General features: G+C 44.8%; 1 protein-coding gene across 1 annotated transcript in view; it reads right to left on the bottom strand.

The window, feature by feature from the left end:
• Positions 1–27200, bottom strand: part of LOC307084184 (receptor-type tyrosine-protein phosphatase gamma-like) — a 247766-nt gene that overhangs the window by 66344 nt on the left and 154222 nt on the right. The window contains exons 4-5 of the mRNA XM_079748438.1: positions 25148–25296; positions 12048–12143 (exon numbers count right to left, since the gene is read on the bottom strand). Of these exons, the coding sequence (XP_079604564.1) occupies positions 12048–12143; positions 25148–25296 (245 nt within the window). The remainder of the gene's footprint in view (positions 1–12047; positions 12144–25147; positions 25297–27200) is intronic.

Here is a 27200-nt window from a genome sequence, read left to right as displayed (position 1 = left end):
GACAAATTTAGACCACCATTTCCTATTATTCATCATGCCACACGTGTTTCTTATTGCTGATGAATCCTAATAGCATTCAATCGAAGGTCCTCCAAGTCTCTCCACCACCTCCTCATGCTACAGGTCTCTGATTTCCCAAGGAGTCGAGGTGTGGGTTCAAACCAATGTACGCCAATTAGCAGAAGACAGTGATGTAACGTAGAGCTGCTGACAAACCTCTGTAGGACCCCGTTCTGAGGGCCCTTTGAGGGCCCCTTGATGCTCTGCCCTGCTTAGGTGCTCACCAGCAGATCGTGGGAATCCAATCTCCATACTGACCTCCTCCACCTCCACCTCCACCCCACCGCCCCAGCAACACCCCGCCTTCATCTTCCTCTTCAATGATTGTTCTACTTCAAAGAGGAAGGAGGACCCAAGAGAGGAGGAGAAAGGAGGGCAGAGGAAAGGGAATCCAGAGGGTATAGAGGAAGGGGAATATCAAGATCCTTGAATGACCACTAGGTTTTGCCCGAGCGTTAACATGGTAGCACTGTGTCTCCCTATCACTAGCTAGCTAACATGGCAGTGGTGTGTCTTTCTAGCTCTAGCAAGCTAGAAAGTAATTGCTAGTGTTTGAGTGCACACCTGTGTGTGTGTGTGTGGGTGTGTGTGTGTGTTTGTGTGTGAGAGAACACCTGTGTGTGTGTGTGTGTGTGTGTGTGTGTGTGTGTGTGTGTGTGTGTGTGTGTGTGTGTGTGTGTGTGTGTGTGTGAAGGGGACCTCATTGAAGCTAACATATGTAAGTACTACAGGCTTTCATTGCATCCTATATTTTTCAACAGCCAGATAAACATAGGCATATCTCCATAAGGAGGTCATTTTATTGTGGAGAGAAGAAAGAGTGCGGGGCAGACTGATGAAGCTAGCAGAGGATTCCTTCATCAGAGCCACACTGTAGCATATCTAGGGCAGAAGCCATGCAGAGATGAAGTATGTGTGTGTATTTCGTATCTCTCAGAACTCTGTTAGAGTGTCGAGTGAAACTATCATCAGACATTGTTGAAGAGATATTCCTTTTTTCAATTCCTGGCAATTTGCTGAAACTGGACAATAATCCAATATGATGGGATCCATCCTGTTCTTCACTGAGCAGCAGGAGCAGAAAGCCGCCTGCTTGGTTCAGCAGGGCTGGTACATTAAAGGCCAACTCTGTCATTGTCCTCATTGAGATTCAGGCCCCGTCCACACAGAGCCGATTTTTTGGTCCCGTCCAGACCAAGGTGGTTTCAAATGTATCCGGACCTATGCGGTTTCGTGTTAGGATTCGTGTGGACGCCTGAAACGCAAACGATGACGTCATTGCCCCTCCACCAGCTGGGCGACGTCTGAGTTGTGTTGAATTTTTATATAATATTTTTATTTGTATTCTTTTTTAGCTTTAAATACAGCCTCTTGATAAATTGAATTACTAACTGTACATTAAAGAGTATTTCTGCTCAATTTAAAAGGTTGAATCTCCTCATGTTTGTAAACAGCGCGCAGGCTGTATGCGCTCCACTTTTTTTTTTTCACAATGAGTCCGTCTTAACGGAGATATTCCTTAAACGCGTCATAGGAAAATGGAGGGGAAAAGATCATTGGTAACCCTTCCTTCCTTTTACAGTCCCCTAATTAGTAGGTATTTACATGGTAAATATAGTATACTATTGGCGTAATTACCACTGGTAATAAGAAGGTAAATACAGAGGAACTACAGCGGAAGCACTAAGAAAAACCTCCACTATTACCCATCAACTAAGTACCGTGTAGTTGTAACTGTTATTCCCTTTTCCATGAAATCAACACAAACTTGTACCATATACACACAACGTTACTAAGTAAAACATGACAATTTACCCAGTAGGTAAGCTGAAACTGTACTGTAAAAGGAAGCCTCGTTTGTTTCCATGGTATTACCAGGCACCATATTATTTGTAACTGGTTATTCCATTTTCCATGCAATCAACACAAACTTGTACCATATACGTTCTGCAACGTCGTTTACCAGTAGTTAAGCACTTTCATTTTAGTTATAAAACCCCAAATCACTGTTGACGAAAGGCATATTAAAATTAGACAAAAACAAATGCTTGTCTTTCAAAAAATGCATTTCTCACAAACAGGCACTGAACACTGAAAAATAGGACAAAAAAAAGAGCCGTCCACATCAACTTAATTTAAATGTTACTGATGGTGTTTTGAAAAAACACATGACAGTGTTATGGCAAGTGACCATTGTAGTGCAAACTGCTTCAACCTCTACAATTTGAATAAGTGTGTGGCGAATGCCATGCAGCAATCTGCCTAGGGGAGCATATTTGTGGTCATTCGCAAACCAATGCAGTTGTGCAACTGACCGACAAATACCTGGGCTAAGTGCACTAGCGGATAGCACAGTAATACTAATAAACAACAATAATAAACTAGAGCAAAGTATATCCAGTCTTCCAAAACAAAATCTTGTTTAGGGTAAATGATAACGTCGGTTAAATGATTTTGGAAAGAACAGCTGATACAGCGGTAATAAGTTGTACTTATTAAATCAATGCATCTGCAAACAGCGTACAGCAAACACATATTTTCTTGACACAGACATCGTGTACAAGTCCATAACTTTAAGGATTGATGAGTATTCGATCGTGAGAAAACATAGTTTTACCGCGAGTGAGTGTTTAAAAGAATGAATGAATGCGGGTGATGCTTGGTGCGCGTTTGTGCAGCCATGTGTTTAAAACACGCAAACTAAACACGTATCGCATAACACAGTCCATGACAATGTATATAAACGGGGGGACACATGCATATTATGAACAAAAGTCGATGACGATAATGTATAGGCTAGGTAACAAACGATGTTTGTTAATGTATTGCCGCATTATATGCGGGCCTAAACAGGACCGCATATTATCTATGTGTTAAGTTCTCTTTGCCGAAATGTACATGACGACTCAGTGTTTCTGAAGTTGTAGAAGAAGCACTATTCTATGTGTGAATTAGGCCATATTATTTGGCCATAAACTGATCCATTTGAGGTTTTCAAATTCATGTGGTCATGCATCTGTCTCAGCGGAGACTGCAAACGCTCTGTCAAAATAACAACTCGTCAAGTTCAAATGCACTCATGGCTCTTAAAGGTGATGGGAGATGGAACTCTCATTGGTTTTATGCATGTTACGCCCAAACCACACCTACGGGTATTCAGACCAACCCATTTAAGATTTGCGTCAGGCGCAAGAGTCATTTATCCTCCGGTATAACGAGTAAGTTCTGGCTGCAGCACGCAGAGGCTCAACGTCTAAACGTCTAAACGTCTGAAGCCGCCTGGCCAATAGAACCCGAAAGAGGAAGCAGGTTATCGCGCCAAGAGGTAAGTTGCCGTTCTCTGTTCGTGTAAATTATAAACTACTTTATGGAGAAACCAACAAGTTGATGATTAAACTATTCATGCAGGTAACGTGCATTTGCCTAATGTTTATGTCAATCGTGTGAATAATATCATTTACGCTGTGTATCTGGCAATTTTCAAGTAGATTAGCCATGTTGCCGCAATGTGTCAAAAAATATTATATATTTATATTATAGGCCTATATATATTATATTTAAAATCCAGGTATATAAACACAGTAACCAATGCACTGTATTTCTGTGTGTTTCTACCCTAGAGTATGTCAGTGAGGAATAAAGAAGGTAATCAACAAATCATTCACTTGAATTAGAGTTTGATAAGGCATAATAACAGGATTTGAATATCAACATTTAATGCATGGCCTTACTCTTTGCGTAGTGCATTACATTTTGTTGTTGGAATTCTGCGTTGTCAATGATCAAAATAAATGTAATGAAATACATTCCTTCATTCATTCTCTGTGTCCATTTGTTACCCAACCGATACTTTGATTGACCTTGTGTTGCATTGTGTGTGTGTGTGTGTGTGTGTGTGTGTGTGTGTGTGTGTGTGTGTGTGTGTGTGTGTGTGTGTGTGTGTGTGTGTGTGTGTGTGTGTGTGTGTGTGTGTGTGTGCTATAACATCTATCTTTTTTCTCTTTACAGATCAAACATGTTTAGGCCTGGGGTAAAAATAAACAAAAATCAATGATGCAAAGTCTTCTGTCGTTGGTTTATTTGTCTTAGATAATATAATTGAGTGTACAAAATAACATGTGTCTTTACATATACTGTTCTAATTGTCACTCTGAAAAAATGCTATGGTGTGTATATATATATATATATATATATATATATATCTTTTTTAATTATTATTTTTATTATTAATATTATTATGTAGGCTGGTATTGACATTTAATATACGAAAAGAAACAAAATAACTACATTTTGGCACATATCAGGACATTGTTGATGAAACGTTTAACTCATTTATCAGCTCTCCCGGTGTATTTTAATGAAATGATATTAGAATCTATATATATTATATAGTTATATTATAATCTATATATTTAAGCAATATCACACGAGAGGGAGTGCATTGTGCTGAATACCAGCACTACAACAGCACGACCTCGAGTGTGATATTGCTTTTATACAACAGTTAAGCGCCATTAATTAGTTAACATTTGTTTGTTTATTTAATGATTTATTTGGCTCCGCCAACACACATAGATCCGCAACTGGACTGTGACCGAACTGTTGCCAAGCAACACATACACACACTAGCGAGCTAATAACATTAACGGCACAGGACATAAACAGCGGAGTCAGCACTCATGGAATGCCTCTTTTCCAATCAAATTACTTGGTCGGAACTAACTGTTGTACGAAATATAGATAACGTTTTTCTACATACTACAATGTGGGTTTTACGCCACCGTCCGTAGGTGGCGCCCACATTTAGCCCACTCCTTGCCCATTGCACATTTGCACATTTTATGTACATTCTTGGCATATATCTGTTTTTGTTTTTATATTGTCCATAACTTATTTATCTATTTTTAGTCGTGTTTGTCATTGTTGCAATGTCTGCTCTACGTGCCTTACCCTTAATTGCCCCCTGGGGATAAATAAAGTTATCTTGAATCTTGAATCTCCTCGATCTGCGGAGGCGGAGTCAGACGTTCAGACGTTTAGAAGTTGAGCCTCTGCGTGTTGCAGGTAGGGGCAATTGGGTATAACAGCAACTCGAGTGATCGATATAACAGAGTGGCGACACTTCCATTGGACTCCGTTGTAAGCTTTCTGCCGCCTAGTTCCGGGGTATGCAGCCTCACATAGTTCCAAACATCCATTCTACGGAGTTGGACATCATTCATTTCCATTGCTGGCCGCCGAGTAACTTCTTAGGTAAGTTGATTAAATAGCTACCTCTTTTGAATTGTCAACTGTCTATATTTTAACAGAGGCCCTTTATGATTCATAACCTGACATGTATTTGCATGTACACAGCGTAATTATATATATTTCTATCTTGGTAGACACCGGTTGCATGCTAGTTTGTCTGCTTGACTTCACAAGCTGTGAAGGTATCTCCAGGGATACAATTATTAAATAGCTACCTCTTTTGAAGCGTCAACTCTATATTATATCAGCGGGCCTTTATGATGCATATACTGATCTTTATTTGTATGTGCACAGCATAATTATATATTTTATCTTGGTAAACGACCGAGATTCAATCATTGCCTTCTAGTTAGTCAGCTCGATTTCGCCAGCTGTGAAGGTATCACTGCACCAGAAGTTAAGTAGTGAATCTCTTAGTTAGTTATTGATGTAGGATTACTAGGATCAATTAGGTTGATTAACGACGGGTTTATTCTGCTGAACCTGACAGTGTTAGCTAGTCAGCTGAGTACTGCGTGTCTGATGCTATAGCTAGTAGAAATAAGGTTGCTTTTGTTTAATTATACCCTTGTAAAGGCTGTTGGATTACATATATATGAATACAAATTATTCCACACAAAAAATATAACCCATGATGAGCTTTCAAATGTTATTACACAGACAGTAGTGTCACTTTTTTTCATAATGTAAGCTTCTGTCCATCCCTTCCCCAACTTGGCAGCAATTCAGCCATGTGTGGGGAAACTCATTGACCTACAGGCTATTCAAGGTCTTGTCTGATTATTTTCACTCTCCTGCAGGTGGTGGCTGCTGGTGCTGGTGGCGGCGGCGGCTGCTGATGGTTGATGCTGGTGGCTTGAGCTGGCTGGTGCTGGCAAACACTGCTGCTGCAGGTCGCTGCTGCTAGAGGCGATGGCTGCTTGAGCTGGCTGGTGGTGGCGAAGGATGGTGGTGTCGACTTCTGCTGCTAGTCGTGGCTGCTTGTGCTGGCGACAGCTGCTGGCTCGATTATTGTTCTTCCTTTTGACCTGATGCACTTTGCTATCCTTAACTTCAGCCTGATGTATGTGGAGTATTTTGTTTGTTTATTAATAACTTAAAATATTCCTCCCTGTTCCTTCACTTCTGTTCTTGTTTTTCAAATTAGATATACACGCACACCTGTTCACACATTTGTTGTTCTTGTTCCACACATGACTAACTTTGTTTTATTTGATACCCCCTGGCTCTACTATGCTGTTCTTGTTCACACTTACTGTATGTTTGCTTCATTGTTCTTAGTCATACTTGTTCCCACACGGTTCAACAAACCTCAGCCTGATATATGTGGAGAGGATTTTTTTCTAAACACTCGGCATCTCAAACACTTGACTCCTGGCTCCAGCGTTACATGCTGCATCCTCCTTTGCAGCGTGCAGATGTTGGGCAATGGAATCTGCATTTGCTGGAAGGTTTCATAACCAGTGGTCCATTTTATTTGTATTGCTTTTTTAATTGTCTCCTTTCCTTACCGAATTCCTCCCTTGTTAACACTTATATATTTACACAATATTCATCCCTGTTCCTTCACTTTGTTCTTGTTTTTGAAGTTGGATACACACACACATTCTTGTTGTCTCATTCATTGTTTAATAAAAAGTATACTTTTTATTCATCCAAGCGTAATGATTTGTTATTCTTTAATATATTTGATACTTTGTGTATGGCTTAGTCTTAAAAGTATCATGGTTGTGTGGTCAGCTCCTGCTTCATCAGAAGAAGTTGCCCGGAAATTAAATGCTAAATGTACTGTTGCTACTCTGCTTTCTCAATCGCGCTCTGACGACGGGTGTTGTCGGAGAGTGAATCGGAATTACAAGCAAAATCAGGGAAATCAAAAAAGTCCAGTTGCGCAAAAATCTTGAATCGTCTTTGATTTCAGAACAGATGTTGTAAGGTTAAGGTTAAGCCACTAAAGTCAGTAGCCTAATGCTACCCATGCTAACAAGAACGGAAGCTTCCCCTCAAACTTAAATCGTATCTAAAAAGCTTTCAGTTATCACCCTACCACTCCAAATGTAAAACTGACATTTACAAATATGCAACAATAGCCAGGAAAATACTTGGGTATGTGTTTTTTTTAATTTATATTTACCATTCAATATTGCAATCGCTGCTGTCAGTCCCATAAGAACATGGCAGCGGGGCGTGTTTGGAACTAGACAGGCTTTCATGAACCCCGTGACCACCCCGCCTGCGAGATCACAGAGTGTCGCAACTCTTCTCTCTCTATGGCTCTGACAGCAGCGAGCCAGAGATCCGCCCACAAATCTACTTGCGTTTCGCGCTTCTCACTTGCGTTTCGTACCATCTTTTAAAAAATAATATGAACATTTGTCGGTCCATTCACTCTTGATCACTCACTCCTAGACCACAGAATATACAGGAAACATGCTTGCTAGATCTATCTATCGATCTATCTGATCGGACCGACTGCATTGACTGCAGTCTGATCTACAACGTCCGCCGTGCACCTTTCTCTGTTTTTCGCCGCTTTAAGTTGTGCGCGTCTGTCACTCAAATGTTTTGAGTGACAGACGCGCGTTTTGGAAGAAGAAAAACGTACTTATTAGAGCATGTACTGCTCAATACTTACCCTAAAATTACGGCCAGGGTATCAAAATGAACAAGAACATTTTAGAGGTTGTGTAGCAGGCCAAAACTGCCACTGTGGCATACAACAGGCCTAATTTGTGAATATTATTCAGGTCTGTTCTGTTTTGTGTTCTGCCTGAGCTGAGGAAGACGCACATACATGTCCACACACACACACACACACACACACACACACACACACACACACACACACACACACACACACACACACACACACACACACACCCACACACACACACACACACACTCACACACCAAATACATGTTTACTCTTTAGTTGTTTTAGTAGAATCCAATGTTCAGTCTGCAGAAAGCTTGTGGTTTGTGGTTTTCTGGGGAGATGGGGTAACTATTATTTGTCCCTTTTGTTTTTGAGATTTCTTATTGTTTTGATGTTGTTGTTTTACATTTTTGTCATTTAATCGCCTCTGTCTTCATTTTTTTAAAGTGCAATCAATAAATTAATTGTACATTTTGCAAAAGCGTTTCCATTCTATTAGTTTTTCTATTAGTTTTTATGTCATAAATCAGGGTTTAAACTAGGTAAACGAGGACTGTTTGTAAAAAAATGTTTGGGTTAAAGTGTTCAAAAATGAACATTTTGCTGAGTCTCACTCCAGCCAAAGAACCAAAGTTGGCAACCCTGTAGACACATCCCCAATATGAGCATGTTAAGAGAATGTTGTGTTTTGGGTGCTGTAAGAATGTTTTTGGATCAAAGGTACTGCTGTGACCTGTCCTCGTATACCTTTAATGCCTATGGCTGAGGTACGTAGTGCAGTTTGCAGGCCACACTGACATTCACACACTGTAGCTGTCACCTTCTATTCATGAAATATTCATAAAGGGTTGTATTAAAAGTATTGGAGCTGCTGGCATAATCCTAACTAAACAATTGAGCACTAATTAAACTTAAGTCAATTACTGAGCCTACAGACATTGAGAGTCAACATATGCTCTTTGTCAACATGTTGTCAATAATAAACAAACAAGGTTAGACTGAAAGTGTAGCGTTTAGGTCCCACTTCAGAATAATGGCATCTTTGAAGCATTAGTGAGGCAGCAGAAAACAATCAAATCCTAATTTATGAAGCACTGTTCATACATGAATGGTGAATTATTAATAAGATAATAATAATAATAATAATAATAATAATAATAATAATAATAATAATAATAATAATAATAATAATAATAATAACAACAACAATAATAAAAATAATAATATATAGTGGTTTATATGAATAATCATGAAATGGCATTTCATGATTCCTTTCGGTAAAATCATTAGTTAGGCATTTTGTGTGAGCGTATCTAAAGTAAATACTATCTTTGCCTTAAGATTTATTAATTATATTTAAAGGCCAGAAATGCCTTTAAATTGACAATTCAAGCAGTACCAAGTAATTAATAGTGATATGTAGGAAGACGTCTATATTCCTCACTTCAAGGTCCAGTGTGTAAAGTGAGGTGGGCACTAGAGTGACATAATCCACACCACTCCTCCCTTTACGTATCGACTACGGGGGCCTGTACTGGCCTGTATTGTGTGAGGTGTTCTTTACTGGCCTGTATTGTGTGAGGTGGCCGGTATTGTGTGAGGTGGCCTGTATTGTGTGAGGTGGCCTGTACTGGCCTGTATTGTGTGAGGTGGCCTGTACTGGCCTGTATTGTGTGAGGTGGCCTGTACTGGCCTGTATTGTGTGAGGTGTCCTGTACCGGCCTGTATTGTGTGAGGTGTCCTGTACCGGCCTGTATTGTGTGAGGTGTCCTGTACCGGCCTGTATTGTGTGAGGTGTCCTGTACTGGCCTGTATTGTGTGAGGTGTTCGGTACTGGCCTGTATTGTGTGAGGTGGCCTGTACTGGCCTGTATTGTGTGAGGTGGCCTGTACTGGCCTGGGTTGTGTCAGGTGCCAGTAGGTGCTTTAGAATGGGGTGAAGGTCATCGATATATGAATTTAATTTTGTTAACGTAAAACTATAAACGTTAAACTATAGGTTATAGCTTTAAATCAAGGTCCTTTTACATTGAACGACATTGTACGTTGTGTTTTTTCCCACGTCAATAAAATAATTACAAATCATAGAGAGTGTTAATGTAGGAACAATTCTATATAAATGCTGAATTCACTTTGAATTCAGATATTTATATGTAGCTGATTAAGTTACTTCCAAATATTTAAATATGTAAAGGTAAATTTTGGATGTATTTTCTTTTCTGACTACTTTTAGTTCCAACAACCAGATGAAACACAAACATAGTGCATAATCCCAATAGTGCCTGATGCTTTAATCAGGAACATATGCGAGGACATGTTGAGGGAGAGCCACCCTGTGCATCTACATCATGTTACCTTAGAGGACATGATAGAACATCACATCACTGTTTGTTCTGTTGGAAGGAGGGCCTCTGTGAATCAGAAGGAGGGGTTTGCTACAGATCAGTGTGGACACAGCACGAGCCGAAGGGCACTGAGATGCACCAGAAACATACCAAACATACCATACAATCATACTATCCTCCCCTCGACTGCAACATAGTCATCTAGCTGCAATAGCGGGGGAAAGTTAGGGTGAACCTTTAGTGGACGACACATGTAGCACACTGTTTGCATGGCGACCAATGAGGGTAACTAGGAGAGGACCTAGGAGAGAACCTCAGGAGATCCCTGACAGCTCAGTTATTGGCAGGGGTTCAAATCAATCTTTAAGGTCTGCCACGGAACAATTTAATCCCATGTAAACAGAAGCACAGGCTGCACTGGGCCAGGCTAAAGCAAGAGAGATGGTAAAAAAGAGTAAAGAAAACAAATAAAGGGAAAGGGTAAATAGAATGAATATAATAGTAAATAGCTTGCAGTGGTGGAGGTTCGGGGGAGGAATATTCCAAACAGAAGATAAGCAGGAGGCACCACCACGTTTTGCCCCTTCAGGTCAGGTGAGCATTTTGTTTGACTGCGTTGTCGTCGCCCTTCACCAACCCCCTGGTGTCCAGGGGATGTTCCTCCATCCCCTGCTGGGGCCCTCAGATGAGGTGTTTCATCAGTGTTCACGCACAGGCCTCCCTTACAGCAGTGGACACACTGATGAGGGGGACTGTTTGTTCCTTTGCTTCTCAGAGCAACTTTTAAAAATAAATGCAGTGTTTGAAAACACCTAGGGGCCAGGTTTGACACATTCTAGTGGACATGAGGTCAGAGTAGGAGGGCTCTAATTGGAGGAAATTAGTCCTGAATGGCCAATTTCAGTTTGAGTGTGGACAGAAAATAAATGTTCACATATTGCGAGACAATTTTCCCTTTCCCCTTTCCGAGTGAGTTGGAAAAGAGAATAAAGCAAGAGGGAGAATATTAATACAGGGTTAATGGGCCAAGTAAAAGCCCACTTAGGCAACCAATGGCCTCAAATGAACTTTTATTCCTGCCAATTGAGAGTGATGGAATTGACAATTATACCAGTACACCCACTCCTCAAATCAATGGGCCAAGAGGGAGGAAGAGGGGACTAAGTGCATATGAGTGGCGTCCCTTCCGTTGGGGAGTACAGTGTTAAGATATCCTTCCATCGCTGTGCTCCACTTGAACACTTCATCTCCTGGACTAGCTTCACAGGACGGATGTTTATCTGTGGTCAGAAATCCAACTAACCATACATAAACTTAACCCAACGCAATGCCATTTCTACATGTACATATAAAGGTAACACACTCTGTGATGAAATAGAAGCATTTATAAACGTAACAAATCAAAATCTCAAATCATATCTACTTACCATTTCTGACCTTTAATTTTAGTCCCTGATATTTGAACAATACCTGAAAATAACCGTTTCCCAACCTAAGGGCCAACCAGCTAGTGAGGGCTATGGGATTGGTCGTAATTGGCATGGGAAAGAAATAACGATAACCCAACACCTGAACGCTGACACACTGCCCCAAGCTGCTCTGGAGGACCGCTGGAGAACGGTGCTGAGCCGCTTACAGACACAATGAATAATGAACCGTAGGCATGAAGGGACCACTAGACCCATATGCCTATCAACAAAGACCAGCTGGGGAACAAAGACCCCATGCAGCGCTCACCTGGAAGAACACGGCCATGGCGGCCACCGTCCTCTTCTCCCGGATGGCCGCGGCTAGGCTGTCGAAGTCGTCCGAGTTGTACATGTAGATCTGCATCTGTTAGGAGAGAGGAGAGAAGGGCGTCAGGGTCTCTCCTTAACCTGTTCCAAAGGTCCAGATGAACACCAGCACGGCCCCCGACCTCATCTCATACATGTTCACCACATGCATTCTTCAAGGGGAAGACTCTCCAGTGGCCCTGAAAGTTCACATCAGTCGACACACAAGTTGATACGTTATGATGCGTCACAACAACTCAGTACCCAATAGTGTAGCCTTTCTCTCTTTTGATCTTTTCTATAAATAATACATTAAATGATACATGATTTAATGTATCATGCATAACTATTGCATATGAAATGGCTTTGTAGCACAACAATACACTGTATTGACCCCAATACAAAACCACCCCGATGTAAGACCACCCCCCCCCCCCCTTTATCAAGCCCAGTGGCGTGAGGATTAGAACATGCAGGCAGTCTGTCCTCTTCAGAGAGGAGAGGTGTGGAGGTGAGTCACACTGTGGTAGATAACCTCCGCTGAGATCACCCAACCCAAGAGTTCATAGGACAGGAACAGGGTGGAACTTAAAGCTGGTTTCTCACCAACGCACGGCAACTCACCGCCTCCATTCATTTCAATGAGGGAAGGCGAAGGGGAGACGGTCACAAAAGCAGCTGTTGACCAGGAAGGGGTTGCCACCCACGTGAACGCGGACATATTTTGCCCTACCGCCCAGCTTTCCCCGTGTTGAAACTTTCGGCGCCAGCCGCCTGGCGCCGGCAGCAGCAGCAGCCGCTTTTGAAAACGCCTGGCCCTTCACACCGCCGCGCTGAACCTTCCGGCAGCGAGGCGGTTATCAGGGCAGTTGCCGCGCGGCGGTGTGCAAGCACCTTAAGACATGAACAGTGGCGCAGCCAGCCGTCTGCTAATGACTGCTGTCTGCAAAACACTATAACTGTTAGGGCCTGCGCTGGGGGGGAAGGAAGATGAAAGTATTTATTGCAAGAAACTTAAATCGAAATTGATTGTCTGAATATTTTGTATTGACATTTAAAAGTCTAGACCCCGAATATAAGACAACCCCACTTTCCAGGAAAAACACCTTGTCTTATATATCTTATCAATACGGTACTACTGCAAGTCCACAGATCACTGGCTCCAAAGGGCCCAGCCCAGTTGCAGCAGATACCTCCCATCTGAACATGACACTGTATTTAACGGAGAGGGCTTTGAAATGGGAACCAAATGCTCAACACCCCTGAGTGAGAGGGAACGAGAGAACAACAGGGACAGGAACATAGAGTCAGAGTGTGTGTGTGTGTGTGTGTGTGTGTGTGTGTGTGTGTGCGTGTGTGTGTGTGTGTGTGTGTGTGTGTGTGTGTGTGTGTGTGTGTGTTATGTATATGTGTGTGTGTCTGTGTGCATATTCATTTGTTTATATAAAAGCTCTGGCAGATTTTGTTGTGTAGGAGAACACATTGTCTCCTGCCAAAAGCCATGTTCTGTCCCTAGTACTTGCCAAAATCAACATTGTCAATATTACTGGAGTAGCATATTCCGCGGCTTGCTAATCCTTGGGTGTATGGCACAAAAAGCTGTATGTATCCCTTTCTCATCTGTTTGCGCAGCAAACACTGAGCTTTTAGCAGAGGCCCATTCAATAGCTCCAGCAGACTCTGTTCATAAAAGCAATACTCTCCTCTCAATGAACGCTGGAACCGGAGCTCAGAGGAAACAAGGAGGACAATATTATAGATTTGTTTCGCTAATCAAGAGAGAGAGGTTGCAAAGTACTGCAAGGTTAACACAGAGCCAATAAAGGTGGACATCGAATGAACAGAGAAGATGAAGCAGTTTGATGGTGGTTAGCTGGTTAAGCGTCCGTTACACATGTAATGATTGCAGAGATCAGAGAGATACCTAATAAACTATTATAACTACTTCTTAATGTTACTACAGACAAATGGTGGTTGAGTCCAGAATGGGTTCCACACACAAGTCCTAGTTTGTATGACCTGTGTGATGACTATGATGTTATTGTTGACGATGAGGATGATGTTGTTGATGATGATTATGATGATGAGGATGATGAGGATGATAAGGATGATGATGATTATCTTTATGGTTCGGTCTAAACAATGTTTGACTTTCCAACTCCCCAGTTACATGCACTGTGGCATCCCGCCCGCGGGACCTCGGACTGGGCGGGTCCGAGGATCCGTCATAGACGGAGTATACCATCGCCACCCTCCAGCCGGCGACAGAGAGCACCACGTCTCTCCCCCCAATCAGCGTGATAGGGGACACCTGGCCGGAGGGAGGGAAAGGACCAGGAGCCATCATAAAAGGAGCACTAGACCGGGAGAAGGAAACGGAGTGACACGGAGGGATTACGCCCCACGCCAGCGGACTAGAGGCTCACGGAGACCCTAGAACGAGGATACAGACTATTGATTCTTGTTGAATAAACGCCGACTGCGGCTTAACCCTTGCTTACCGTGTGATTCATACCGGGAACCTGACATTCTGGGAGACGGGCTTCCACAGCATGTCAACAATTCCCTCCTCCTCCAACACACTGGAGCACAGACCTGGCGGCCCCAGCCCCTGGACCACAGCTACGCAGAGGAAACCCCTGAAGCTAGATCTGTTAACCCCTTTATCAGCTCAATTCAAGACCATGAGACTTTAATAAAAGCACTTTGGCTGCCTGCTCCAGGAAGGAGGGGGAGGGGGTGATCTCCATTGTTACGGCTCAAACCCACTTGGTCATCTTCTGATCAGGAGTTGCTTCAGAATGATGTAATGAGTGATTTTGTGTAGAGCAGATGCGCTACACGCCATAGCGTTAAGCTGTAAGGAGACAACCCTCACCCTAACCCTATCGACGCAGAGCACCCCAAGGGTGGGGACCCCCCCTGTGAAGCCGCGCCACTTCATTGGGACGGGCCTCTGAAGAGGACCATGGGGTCCCAGAGAGAGCAGGACCTGAGCTCAGACCAGACTGGTTTGAGCTCCTCGACCAGGCTGGGTGGGGAGACCGGCCAAAACAAAGGTTTTCAAACCCCATTCTCCTTTTTATTCCGCTATTGTTTCAGAAACGGACAGAAGGGGATGACTTCCGAATGTGTCTTAAAGATAAAAACAAGGCTTTGGGTTGAGTGGCACTTTGAAGAGTGTCAGCAAGAGGAAAAGAGAGATGGATATGAGGGAGACAGATCGAGAGAGCGAGAGAGAGAGACACACACACAGATTAAGTAGGTAACCCCCTGTCTTCCGTCTAGCTATCAGCCTCCAGGGGGTGTGAGGGTACTCCTGCTCCTAATCGTGCTACTGGGGAGAATAAATGAATATAGCGGGCGGGGAGTGGGAGTCCCATCGCCTCACAGCCTCTCACACTGAAACACTCTCCTACCCTCGTCTATTTCTCTGGGCGTTGAAGTGGCAGAGCAGGGGTCTCCCTCCACTGCGTTGGGGCGGGCCGGGGTCCACTTGTTACACAGTTTCACGCTTCCTGCCGGAGCGCCTGCCTGGAATATCCAGCGGTCCTATCTGGAGACGGCCCAGCGAGGGGGGCTACGCCCGCCGGGCCGCTACGGAGCAAAGGAGCCCCACAATCATCCTAACACCTGGAAGGGGACGTCTGGACCTCCTCCACCCTGCAGACCTCCTCCACTCCTAGACCCCATATAACTTCACCTCGCCGCCTGAAGCCGTATCGCCTGCAGAGGTGTGATGCTGAGCTGAGTCTGTCCCACTATGTCCCCCCCTCCGGCCCAGAAAGGAGGTCTGAGTGTGTCCCCCTGTGTACAGCCTGGTCTCCCCCCCCCCCCCCCCCTATCTCCACCCCCTCAGGTCACAGTCCAGCAGAGACGTGGTCCACATGCAGCATTACTCCGGGTCAGTTGGCACCCGGCCGGCTCCAGCACTAACAGGTGGAGGTGATTCATCAGCCAGCATGTGCGGCTGACGTTTTAATACATCATTATTATGGATACTCTGAGTGGTGTTGGGAGGGAGGGGAGGGGGGCAGTGGGCCATTAAGTAGAGGCGGGGCTGCTGGAGAAGTTTATTTTGTTGATCCAAACTTTGAAGATCTCCAGTATGTCTGTGGGAAATGACCTGGACAACATTGTGATTTAGTGATTTCTGGGTCACTTCAACATCGCTCACATCGCTCGTCGGGAGTGCTGGTGCAGACCGTGTAGCAGAGAAGGATCAGTATCGACAGTAGGAAGATACTGCTAACAATACCTTTAATGAGTTCATATTTTACAACAATAAGAGTACTATAGTCCTGTAACCTTAGAGGTATCAGGGTCCAGGAGACAGTTTTAGAGAGCTGGCATTAATGAAGATGTATATGAGCGCTGATAAGACCCAAACAGACTCAGATAACGTCATGTGGACTTCCAGCTGTTATAAGCTCTCTGGCTCCTGGCTCTTCCCATCAGTCTCTGAACCAACTCTGAATGACAAGCAATTCATCTGACTTCATGCTTTATTCAATTATGAGCTGGAGGGCGGGAAAGGCCAGAGAAAATGGATAGACTCAGTCCTGGAAGGCAATTCCTCAACTTTCTCCATCAATCTCCATCCTTTCATATATAATTAAGTAAGTGCAGGAGTGGAGGGGGGGTGATGCAAGGGGTCCGTGTTGGAAGTTTGTTTTACTGAAACACGAACACAAAGCATTACTGTTGACTGCTGGCAGAAAGGTCAACACAAGCTGAGATGATTTATTTTTCTCTTTTCCTTGATAGGCTATTTTCTCATAAAGTGGATTGATTTAACAAAGCATTCCAAACAGTATCACAACATCTTATTTTCATTCAAACCAAATCAGCAGGTAAAATTATGTTTGTTGATACCTAATCTACTTGAGCAGTCACCACACAACTAGCTTTATTAATTAATAATAATATTAATACTCAAAATACTACGAATGATACCAGCGCCCAGCAGGTATAATTCATACTATTTCAAGTCAAACCAGGGACAAACCAATGGATGATTTATGATCATTCCTGTCCGTACCCGTCTACTAGTAGACCACTCTGCTGTCCACCGGTAGACAGCGGAGTGGTCCAGCCCCCTGGTGACGAGGGACGGAGCAGAACGAGCAGCCAGATGACAAACAGCAGCACTGCTCCGGGTGTTAGGGGGGCCTTGTGTGGCTTCCATCTCCTCCCTTTCCTCTCCTCCTCTCCTCCCTCTCCTGCTCCATCTCCTCCCCCTCCTCCACCCCCTGCCACGCCTGCTCTGCCTTGTTTTAGACTGCCCCCCAGGGGTGGGGGCTTATCTGAGGATGATGGGAGGTGGTGTTTCCCCCCCCCCTGCCACAGGGCTCAGAGAACTGATCTAAACCTCCTGGGGCACGTATCCCCGCAGGATGGGCTTGTCCTTACAACCACTGTCTGTGCATGTGTGTGTGTGTGCCTGTGTTTGTCTATTTATATGCTCACTTCTGTCAGCATGTGTGTGCCTGTGTGTGTGTGTGTGTGTGTGTGTGCCTGTGTGTGTGTTTGTGTGCCTGTGTGTATGTGTGTGTGTGTGTGCGCCTGTGTGTTTGTGTGTATGTGTGTGTGTGCGTGCCTGTGTGTGTGTGTGCATGTGTGTGTTTGTGTGGTTCAGACCCCCTGGCCCTCGCCACTGAAGAAGAAGAAAGTTGGTCCATGAAGAACAACGGCAGGGGACTGAAGTCACTGCTGGCTATCCTCCGTGTATTCTGACAGCTCCACCTTCATCTCCACCCAACCACCTCCTACCCCACCCTGCCCTGCCCTACCTTCATCCTGGCACACACCTGCACACACACAAACACACACACAAGCACACAAAACCGCGTAAACGCATTTTCTTCAAAGTAGGTCAGAGTGTCACCACTGGCCTTTTTTCAATTCCCCTCCATGTTCCTCACACACTCCTCAGGAGTGTGTGGCGCTGCTCGCTTTGTGTGGAAAGAAAGTCTAAAACAACGACACGAAATAAACATCAAACGAAAGATTCATGTGTGTATTTGTGTGTGTGTGTCTCTTTGCGTGTCTGTGAGTCTGTGTGTGTGACTGTGTGTGTTTGTGCCACGGTGTCTATGTGCTTGCATGTGTGTGGTTGCGACTGTGTGTGTAGGTCTGTGTCTGTGTCTTCCCTTCACTTTCTCCCAGCACTGGCAGGTCTATGAATTACTTTTACAGTGCGCTCATACACACACTCCCTCTTTTTGGGGACGGACGCTCATGCAGTCAGCAGACAAGCAGAGAGACGGATGCGGTCTCAGACCGGTTGTCTTCAATTAGCTTTGAAACATAAATGTTAAAAAACAACAGGAGGAGCCGAGCGGTGGAGGAAGAGACGAGGAGAGAGGGAAAGAGAGAGACGGGACGTGACAATAAGATAAGCAGATCAGAAGGGGCGGGGGCCTAATGAGACCACGGCAGAGAGGCAGGGGTGGGGCTGCTGTCATTTACTGATTATTTATTTGTTGAGTGTGGGGAGGGGAGGGGAGGTAATTACTGTTGTACTCTGCAGTCACAGGGAGAGAGAGGAAAACATTTCCTTTGTTCCAGCGCCGGGCAAGCGGCGCAGCGCTAGCTCTGCTCCAGCCGACAGTGATTTAGAACAATTTCCCCCTTTCCCTTCGTCCCGCTGGCATGTTTTCATTGTGTTGCCACTCATCAAGACAGCTGACGGCATGCTGCTGACACCCACATACAGGCACGCACACACACACACACACACACGTAGGCACGCATGTATGTATGCACGCACGCACACACGCATGCACTCAAACAGGCCAAACGCAAGTAAGCACGCACGCACAAACACACGCACTTACAAAACATGTGTTCTCCGTGCGATTAGATGATGGGATTGTTTTCTTACCGGTAAGCAGAACTAAAACGCCTTTAGATGCAGAGGCATCATATGATGAATACCCATTAACATACAGTGGATATCAACACTCAAACGTAGAGATGCACAGGAGAGGCTGTCATCTCCAGCCGACCACAGAAGCATTTGAGCTCCTGTATCCTAGCTCCCAGATGAGAGAACCTGGTACCCCCTAGGAGAGGAGAGGAGTGTACTCCATGGACAGCGAAACTTTGACCTCCAGAAGATATACCCTGAAAGACATGTCCCTGACTCGGTTTGAAACGACAGGCAGGAACCCTAGCGAATGGGGGAGACTGTAGCTCAGGAGGTAGAACGGGTTGACTGGTAACTGGAAGGTTGCTAGTTCGTGTCCCTGAGCAAGACGCCTCCCCCTGAGTGCTCCTGACGAGCTGACTCAGTACGTGAATGTGTTTAGGAATGGTTGTTAGTTGCTTTGGTTGGTGGTCCTGTGGTTGCTAGGACCTCTACCGGGCCCAGGTGGAATGGGCCATGGCATGTTTGGCAAGCCTCGCCTCATTACGATGGCCGTGTTGCTGTAATCACAGCTGATTTAATGAACGGCTTGTAGGGCAGGGATTCATGGCGTTGTAAAAACGAAACAAAACCAAACAACGAGTTGTTGGTAAGCACACTGGGTTCAAAGACACTAAACAATGCACAAAATAAACTTTTATCACAGCGATTTATGTTCCCAAGGAATAGCGGTGTTTGACAGATTAATATCCTGTTTATCTTGGAACTACGAATGACTAATAGCCGTATCAGCTGCAGAGGAGAACCGATACGGCAGAGGAGAGGGCCAGGGGCCAAGATCCACACGGTACACCGTGGCTCCTGGACCAGACAACATGCTGCTGGCAACACCAGGGTTTATGAACGGTACGGTGTTAATAAATATGTAGAAACGCCAGGGTTCATCAACAGTATGGTGATAATAAATGTGTAGAAAAACCAGGGTTCATGTACTGTATGGTGAGCATTAATACTATGCATGTTTTTAAGGCCCTGGTTCATATACTGTATGGTGAGCATTAATACTATGCATGTTTTTAAGGCCCTGGTTCATGTACTGTATGGTGAGCAGTAATTCCTGCACGCATTTTTAAGGCCATGGTCCATGTACTGAATGCTGAGCATTAATACTAAACAGGTTTTTAAGGCCCTGGGCCATGTACTGCATGGTGAGCAGTATTACTTGCACATGTTTCTAAGTTAGAGTAAGGTCTGCTGCTGACTGAGTTTTGCGATGTGCATAATGTGCGTTGCCGTTGCGAATTCACATGTTGATGAGACGCAGACGTCCAGGATATATTGGGTAGTCAACAAGCGTGGAGCATTTGCAGATTCATTGTGTGCCGGCTCGGCGGGTTTCTTAGCCCTCGGTGGCGGGCAAACGTGGGGATACGATGATTGGGAGGCAGCGGAAGGACTAAGAGAAACAAACAGTGTGAATGCGGCAGTTAGTAGACAAACGGACAGAGGGATGGAGCCGCTGCCCTGCTGTTATCATTATTCATCTGATGATTTAGGGCTAGGATGTGCTTTCCATTTCCAACGCAGCAAAGGTTGATGGGAAATAAAATCCCATTCATCAATGACACGTCTTTATCTGTGAAACCTGCGGCAAGCCGAGGAGCTGGGTGTACGCGTGTGTGTGTGTCTGTTGCTGCGTGTGTCTTTCTGTGGGGCTGTGTGCGTGTGTGTGTGTGTGTGTGTGTGTGTGTGTGTGTGGCTGTGTGTGTGTGTGTGTGTGTGTGTGTGAGACCTGCGTGCGTGCGTATTTGTGGGGCTGCATGCGTGCCTGTGTGCGTGTGGCTGTGTGTGTGTGTCGTGCGGGAATGAGAACCGGCATTGGTGAGATTGTACAGCCACACATACCAACAGCCCCCCACCCTAGTTGCTTAGCCCCCCTATCGAGTGTTAATTTACAGTGCCGCTCTTATCTAGGCAGGTGGGTTTAAGTTGGCAGAGCAAGTTGCGGCACCACACACGTATACACACACACACACACACACACACACACACAACTCCACACCCCTCTCTCGCTGCCCCCCCTCTTCTTTTCATCCTTCACTCCTCTCGTTTATCACGTTTGGTTCTTGGGAGGGGGGGAGATAAAATAAAAAGCCCCATGCTTGGCGAGAGCCTGTGAGACAGGATGAATGGAGCGGGGAGACGGAGCTGATAACGCTCTGCTCTGAGGGCTGCACCACGCACAGGAACGGATCCCAGATCCCCGGGAGGAGGCTCCCACTCTTCAAGCCGCTCCCTGAGACGCTCTACAAGACGTTCTACAAGACGCTCTACGAGACACTATACAAGACCCTCTGCAAGAAGCTCTGCAAGACGCTCTACAAGACGCTCTACAAGACACTCCGTAAGACGCTGTACGAGACACTCTACAAGACCTTCTGCAAGAAGCTCTACAAGAAGCTCTGCAAGACGCTCTGCAAGAAGCTCTGCAAGACCCTCTGCAAGAAGCTCTGCAAGAAGCTCTACAAGAAGCTCTGCAAGAAGCTCTACAAGACGCTCTACAAGACACTCTACAAGACGCTCTACAAGACCCTCTGCAAGACGCTCTACAAGACACTCTACAAGATGTTCTACAAAACGCTCTACAAGACGCTCTACAATACACTCTACAAGACGCTCTACAATACCCTCTGCAAGACCCTCTGCAAGATGCTCTACAAGACCCTCTGCAAGACGCTCTGTAAGACGCTCTACAAGACACTCTGTAAGACGCTCTACGAGAGACTCTACAAGACCCTCTGCAAGACGCTCTACAAGACACTCTACAAGACACTCTGTAAGACGCTCTACAAGACACTCTACAAGACACTCTGTAAGACGCTCTACAAGAAGCTCTGTAAGACGCTCTACAATACACTCTACAAGACACTCTACAAGACACTCTACAAGACGCTGTACAAGACGCTCCCCAAGACGCTCCCCAAGATGCTCTTAAAGACACTCTAATAGACGCTCTGTAAGACTTTCTGATTGGAGCAGAAATTATTCGTTGGTATTTTACCTTTATGGGATTTTTACTCTTATGGTCAATCGCAAAAAGGTAGTGAAAATGGAAGATGTTGGTATTTAGCAAATAGGCTGAAGTATCATCCCAGCAGAGAGGATTTTAAAGCGCTGACAGCCGGACCAGAGGGGTTATTGTTGTAGCTGAAGCGTTGTCAGGGTTCAGCTTCCAGGCAGCGGTGACAAGAATCCCGCTCCCAGACACTCGCTGACGCTGTGAGTCCCGTCCAACGGCCCACCGGGCCCAAATACAAGCTAAACTTGTTCAAACCAACTTTATTTACTGATATGCATGATGTGTGAGTCCATTTTGTAACCATAGAAACAATACCTATTTTCAAAATGTTAAACGTTCTGATAATGATGAACTCCATATTTAACTGTAAATTGTATGTTTTTTACCGTGCATTGCTATGAATTCATTGGACACTTGATGTAAAGCAAACTACCTATAAGAATCAACCATAGCAAATATATACAGTGGTAGGCATAAGTTTAGGCACCTATGCCTAAACCTTGATTTGCATTGAGAAATCATTAGGCTAACTAACAGCTTTAGGCAAACTGAAAATAGCCATGCCAATCTCTGGGTAGGGTAAAGGGTATGTGTTGATGTGGGGCTGTTTTAATTGAGGAGTAGGTTACTTCATCAGGATGCATAGTATCCTGGATCCATGAAATAACTGGCTTTTAAAAATAACATTCTGTCTGCTTCTATGGGAATTTAACATAGGTGAGTCTATACTAAGATTATACTGATTGGATTGTTCCTCATTTGTTTAATTAAGGCATTAAAATCAATTTCCAAAAGATGATTTTTTATTCCTCTTTTTAGTCAACTTTAGCATGGGTGCCTAAACTTATGCCTACCACTATATTTGTGTTTTCTGCAAAATAGCAAAGTCATATTGCATACAATACATCAGTAGTATTTTACTCATTATAAAGACACAAAGGTTGATGCAGCAGGTGTGGGGGAATGAGGGCCACTACTTCATCATGCCATTCAAGGGCCCAATTACACTACCATTACTTAACGGAAAGTGAATTACAAGTCAATCATGCAGGGCCCTCTCCCAAGGAAGAGGTGGCCCCTCCCTCCTCTAACAACCACTCCCCCTCTTTCGCTTGCTTTCCCACTTTTCATAAGTGTATATAAAACCTCAGGCCTGTATCGACACATTTCTAATCTGTTGAGCTGCTGAGCAGTTTTTTACCAACAAAGAAATATGAATGAATGTATGAATGTGTTTGTGGTTGGGCTAGTGGTCACCCTCCAGGTGTTCTTGCTCCAGTTGTTAAGGCCTCTCTATTGTGTTGTCCAGACGTCTGTCCTTTTGCATGCATATGAGCCCTGCGTCTGCCAGCCTCCTCTTCCACTCCGGCAAGATGCGCTCGCAGCACAACACAGATAACGTTCTCCAGTGTATCCCGACGCTAGATCTCGTGCCAGACCAAAGCAATCAAGCCCTGCTCATATCTCATTGCTGCTGAGCCCTGACGACGGTAGCTGGGCTGTTCCATCGAGCGGGCATTTCCCCCCCACATCGTGTTCGGTGCCCCCCGCCACGGCGGGCAGAGGGGCTCTTACAGGAGCAGGCGGTGCTTGAGGCTAATCTGCCCTAAATATTACCAATACATCCAATCATCGCTCTGTATAGGACGTTAACATAAACTATGCTAGGGTTTCCCCTGTGGTTCACCGGGTAGAGCGCATACCATTAAAGCCCAGTTCTCATCGCAGCAACCGGGGTTGATTCCTGCCTGTGGTCCTTTGTTGCATGTCTTCCCCCCATCTATACCTTCATGTCTTACTCACTCTTCAATAAAAAGGATAAAACCTTCAAAAATAAATCTTAAAAAAAACTATGCTATACTTAGCAATACAAGGACACAGAGTTGTATGCGCTCATATAGGCAGAGGGGAAACTTCAGCAAATCAATCCTGAGATTGATCCTCACGCAGCGGCCCGCATGAGGCTGTTTGAAGATGGATGATGAGGCCATTGGACCGCCCCGTGGAAGGCCTGGCAGGGGGAAGTCTTTTCGAGATGCGGGGGGGAGAAATATTCAATCAAGGACTTGAACTGTCAGCACAGTGGACTACCAAATGTCAAACAATACATATTCAGCAGTTTGGCGGGCTGCCCCGCAGAGGTGGCACTACGTCCAGACAAGAGATGGCTGACATTCTGCACCTTCAAGGGAATGGCAAGGGAATGACAGAAGGCCCCCCACACACGCACACACACACACCAGACACAGACACACACACACCTCCCCACACACACACACACACACACACAATTTTATTCCCTATTAAACAGAAACACAAACATGCAACACACACCCACCTTCTACTTGATCCCTCCTTTTTCTATGATACACAAACACATTCATTCGCACACACGCACACACACAAGATATTGAACATAGAATTGGACAGTAGGTCCGGTATTGACCTCCTCACCTGATTTGTGTTGCATACTGAATGGAGTCCCTCACTCAGTTGTGTGTGTACATCATGGGGGCTGTATCCAGTGATTATAAGGATGTGTATTAAGCTGCGCTCGAAGGCTTGCTGCTTCCTATGGATAGGCCAGGGCCCAGGGGAACAGCCAGCTATAGCACAGCGATAGAAGAGCTGGACGGCTTTGTAATCCTCAGGGTAAATCAATGCTCCTTACAACATGTACACTAAAGCCTGTTCACACCTGTTGGATCCGCTTTGAAAAGGACACATGGGAAAGAGGTCTGTGCTTTGCAAGAAATATCTTACCAACATTGTTTTATACAATTTTACTATTTAAAAATAGTAAAAAAAAAAAAAAAAGGATAATAAAAAAGATTATACTGATAATAATGAATACAATTTTTATTATTTGAAATATATATATATATATATATATATATACTTATGATTTAATAGTTTTAGTAGTATCATGTTGTGTTCCGCTGCTTTATTATTTTTATTGTATTACTCTTCTCTACTGTAAGTAGGGCACCCAGGTTTCATGGGGGGATATGAGAAGTGTTTTCATGTTCTATCTTCCTCTGGAACAACGACACATTCCCCCTGAATGTGTCGTGACCTCTGCAGGGTCACATCCCCACCCCACCTTCCTCACCTCAACGGGGTAGCGGCGGCCGTTGACGCTGTGCTCCGAGCCATCCGAGGCGTTGCTGGGCCCCCAGTGGAACTCCACCTTCTCCGCCTTGAACCTCCCGGGCAGCCCGGCGCCTCGGACGAAGTAGTCGTCCCTCAGCATGATGGCCACTGAGGAGGGGCACAGGACCAGAGGAGGAAGGGAGTCAGACCCACGCTCACACGGAGGGGAACAGAGGGGAGACAGAGGGAGGACAGAGGGAGGACAGAAGGATGAAAGGGGGAAGACAGAGGGGAAACAGGGGGAGACAGAGGGAAGATAGAGGAAAGACAGAGGGATGAAAGGGGGATGACAGAGGGGAGACGGGGGAGACAGAGGGAGGAGAGGGGGTAGACAGAGGGAAGAAGGAGGGAAGAAGGAGGGAAGAGAGAGGGGAGACAGAGGGAAGATAGAGGAAAGACAGAGGGATGAAAGGGGGATGACAGAGGGGAGACGGGGGAGACAGAGGGAGGAGAGGGGGTAGACAGAGGGAAGAAGGAGGGAAGAAGGAGGGAAGAGAGAGGGGAGACAGAGGGAAGATAGAGGAAAGACAGAGGGATGAAAGGGGGATGACAGAGGGGAGACGGGGGAGACAGAGGGAGGAGAGGGGGTAGACAGAGGGAAGAAGGAGGGAAGAAGGAGGGAAGAGAGAGGGGAGACAGAGGGAAGACAAAAGGAAGACAGAGGGAAGACAGCTTGGCATGCCAAACCCATAATGTATGAATATATATGTTGTATTTGTTGATATTATGGCATTGAAAAATTCAAAACATTAACAGCTCTACAAAGTCATTGTAACAATTGTGCAATGTAACTTTCAAAAGATAAAATAAAATGTAAATTGAATATCCAAGACAGTGTGTGAAGTGCTGTGCTATTTAGCTGATCTTCTCACACAGAAAATAAGCCCTTGAAGTTGGGCCCATTGTTATCCAATCACATCTTTCGGAAAAAACGTCCAGAATTACCAGGCCATCATTATCATATTCACAAATGGCACTAAAAGGATTTCTATGCTCCATTAACTGGTTCGACCTTAAATAACTGCTCCCACTGTCAATGACATTTCCTTCACTGAATGAATTTCACAACAACTTCCATTCACTGTTCCACCAGAGATTTCTGTCCCGTTTAGAGGGAGCATTCAAGTGAGAAGCGTGGCGTAGTTTGTCACCGCACCTAGACTTGGGCCAAGTCTTCGGCTGGAAGAGTGATCCAACTTGTGCAGCAAACAGTTCATGTGGTTCCATTACAATGGATGGGGAGTGTGTGACCTCAGTGAGCTGACCTTCTCTTGCTGGTCCATTATGGTTTTTGAGGACTTCATACCCACAGATAGACAGCTGCTTCCTGCCCCTCTCTCCTCTACTCTACCAGCCCTTAAATGGAGTCTCAATGTGGATGGGATGTCTGATTAAAACAAAAATAGGTACACGTTTCCTAAAATTAGCTATAAATTCAAACCAAAAGCAGACATGGCCAGAACCTAATTTCGCCAGACTGGACTTTGACAGACACCAGTTACGAAGGCCTTAAAGCAGCACAGCGGTTTTATTTTCGTAATTGTTTAGAGGGTAAAAAGAAGATCTTGAAAGTCTGCTAATTAACCTGCGGCTATTTCATTCACCCTGGCTCCCATTCCCCCCAGCGACCTTCTCCCAGTCACTGCTGCCTGGCACTCTCACCCTCGCCTTCAGCTGCTGTGTTCAGGACTTCATTTCAATACATTATTTAAATGAAATAGGCCTATAGAATAGCCATGGATGTATGAAGAAGTCAGACTGATTTACCCTGTTCTCGGTGAAACATAATTTATTTCAGTTGGTTTCAAAATAAAGAAACTGTGATACACCTGACTATATTAACATATGTCCTAACTTTCTTTACTGAGTTTGTGTGATCGGCTTATGATGGATCACTCATCCATAGTAATCAGTGAGCGATAAAAATACATCTGAAGAACCAAGATCATTGCTTTCCCGTCTTGACAGATGTTGATTTGGATACTCGTTTAGTTATAAACGTCCGAAGTTAG

This window comes from Pollachius pollachius, assembly GCF_949987615.1.
Source record: "Pollachius pollachius genome assembly, chromosome: 12".
Taxonomy (NCBI): Eukaryota; Metazoa; Chordata; class Actinopteri; order Gadiformes; family Gadidae; genus Pollachius; species Pollachius pollachius.
This window is presented reverse-complemented; position numbering and strand designations above follow the sequence as displayed.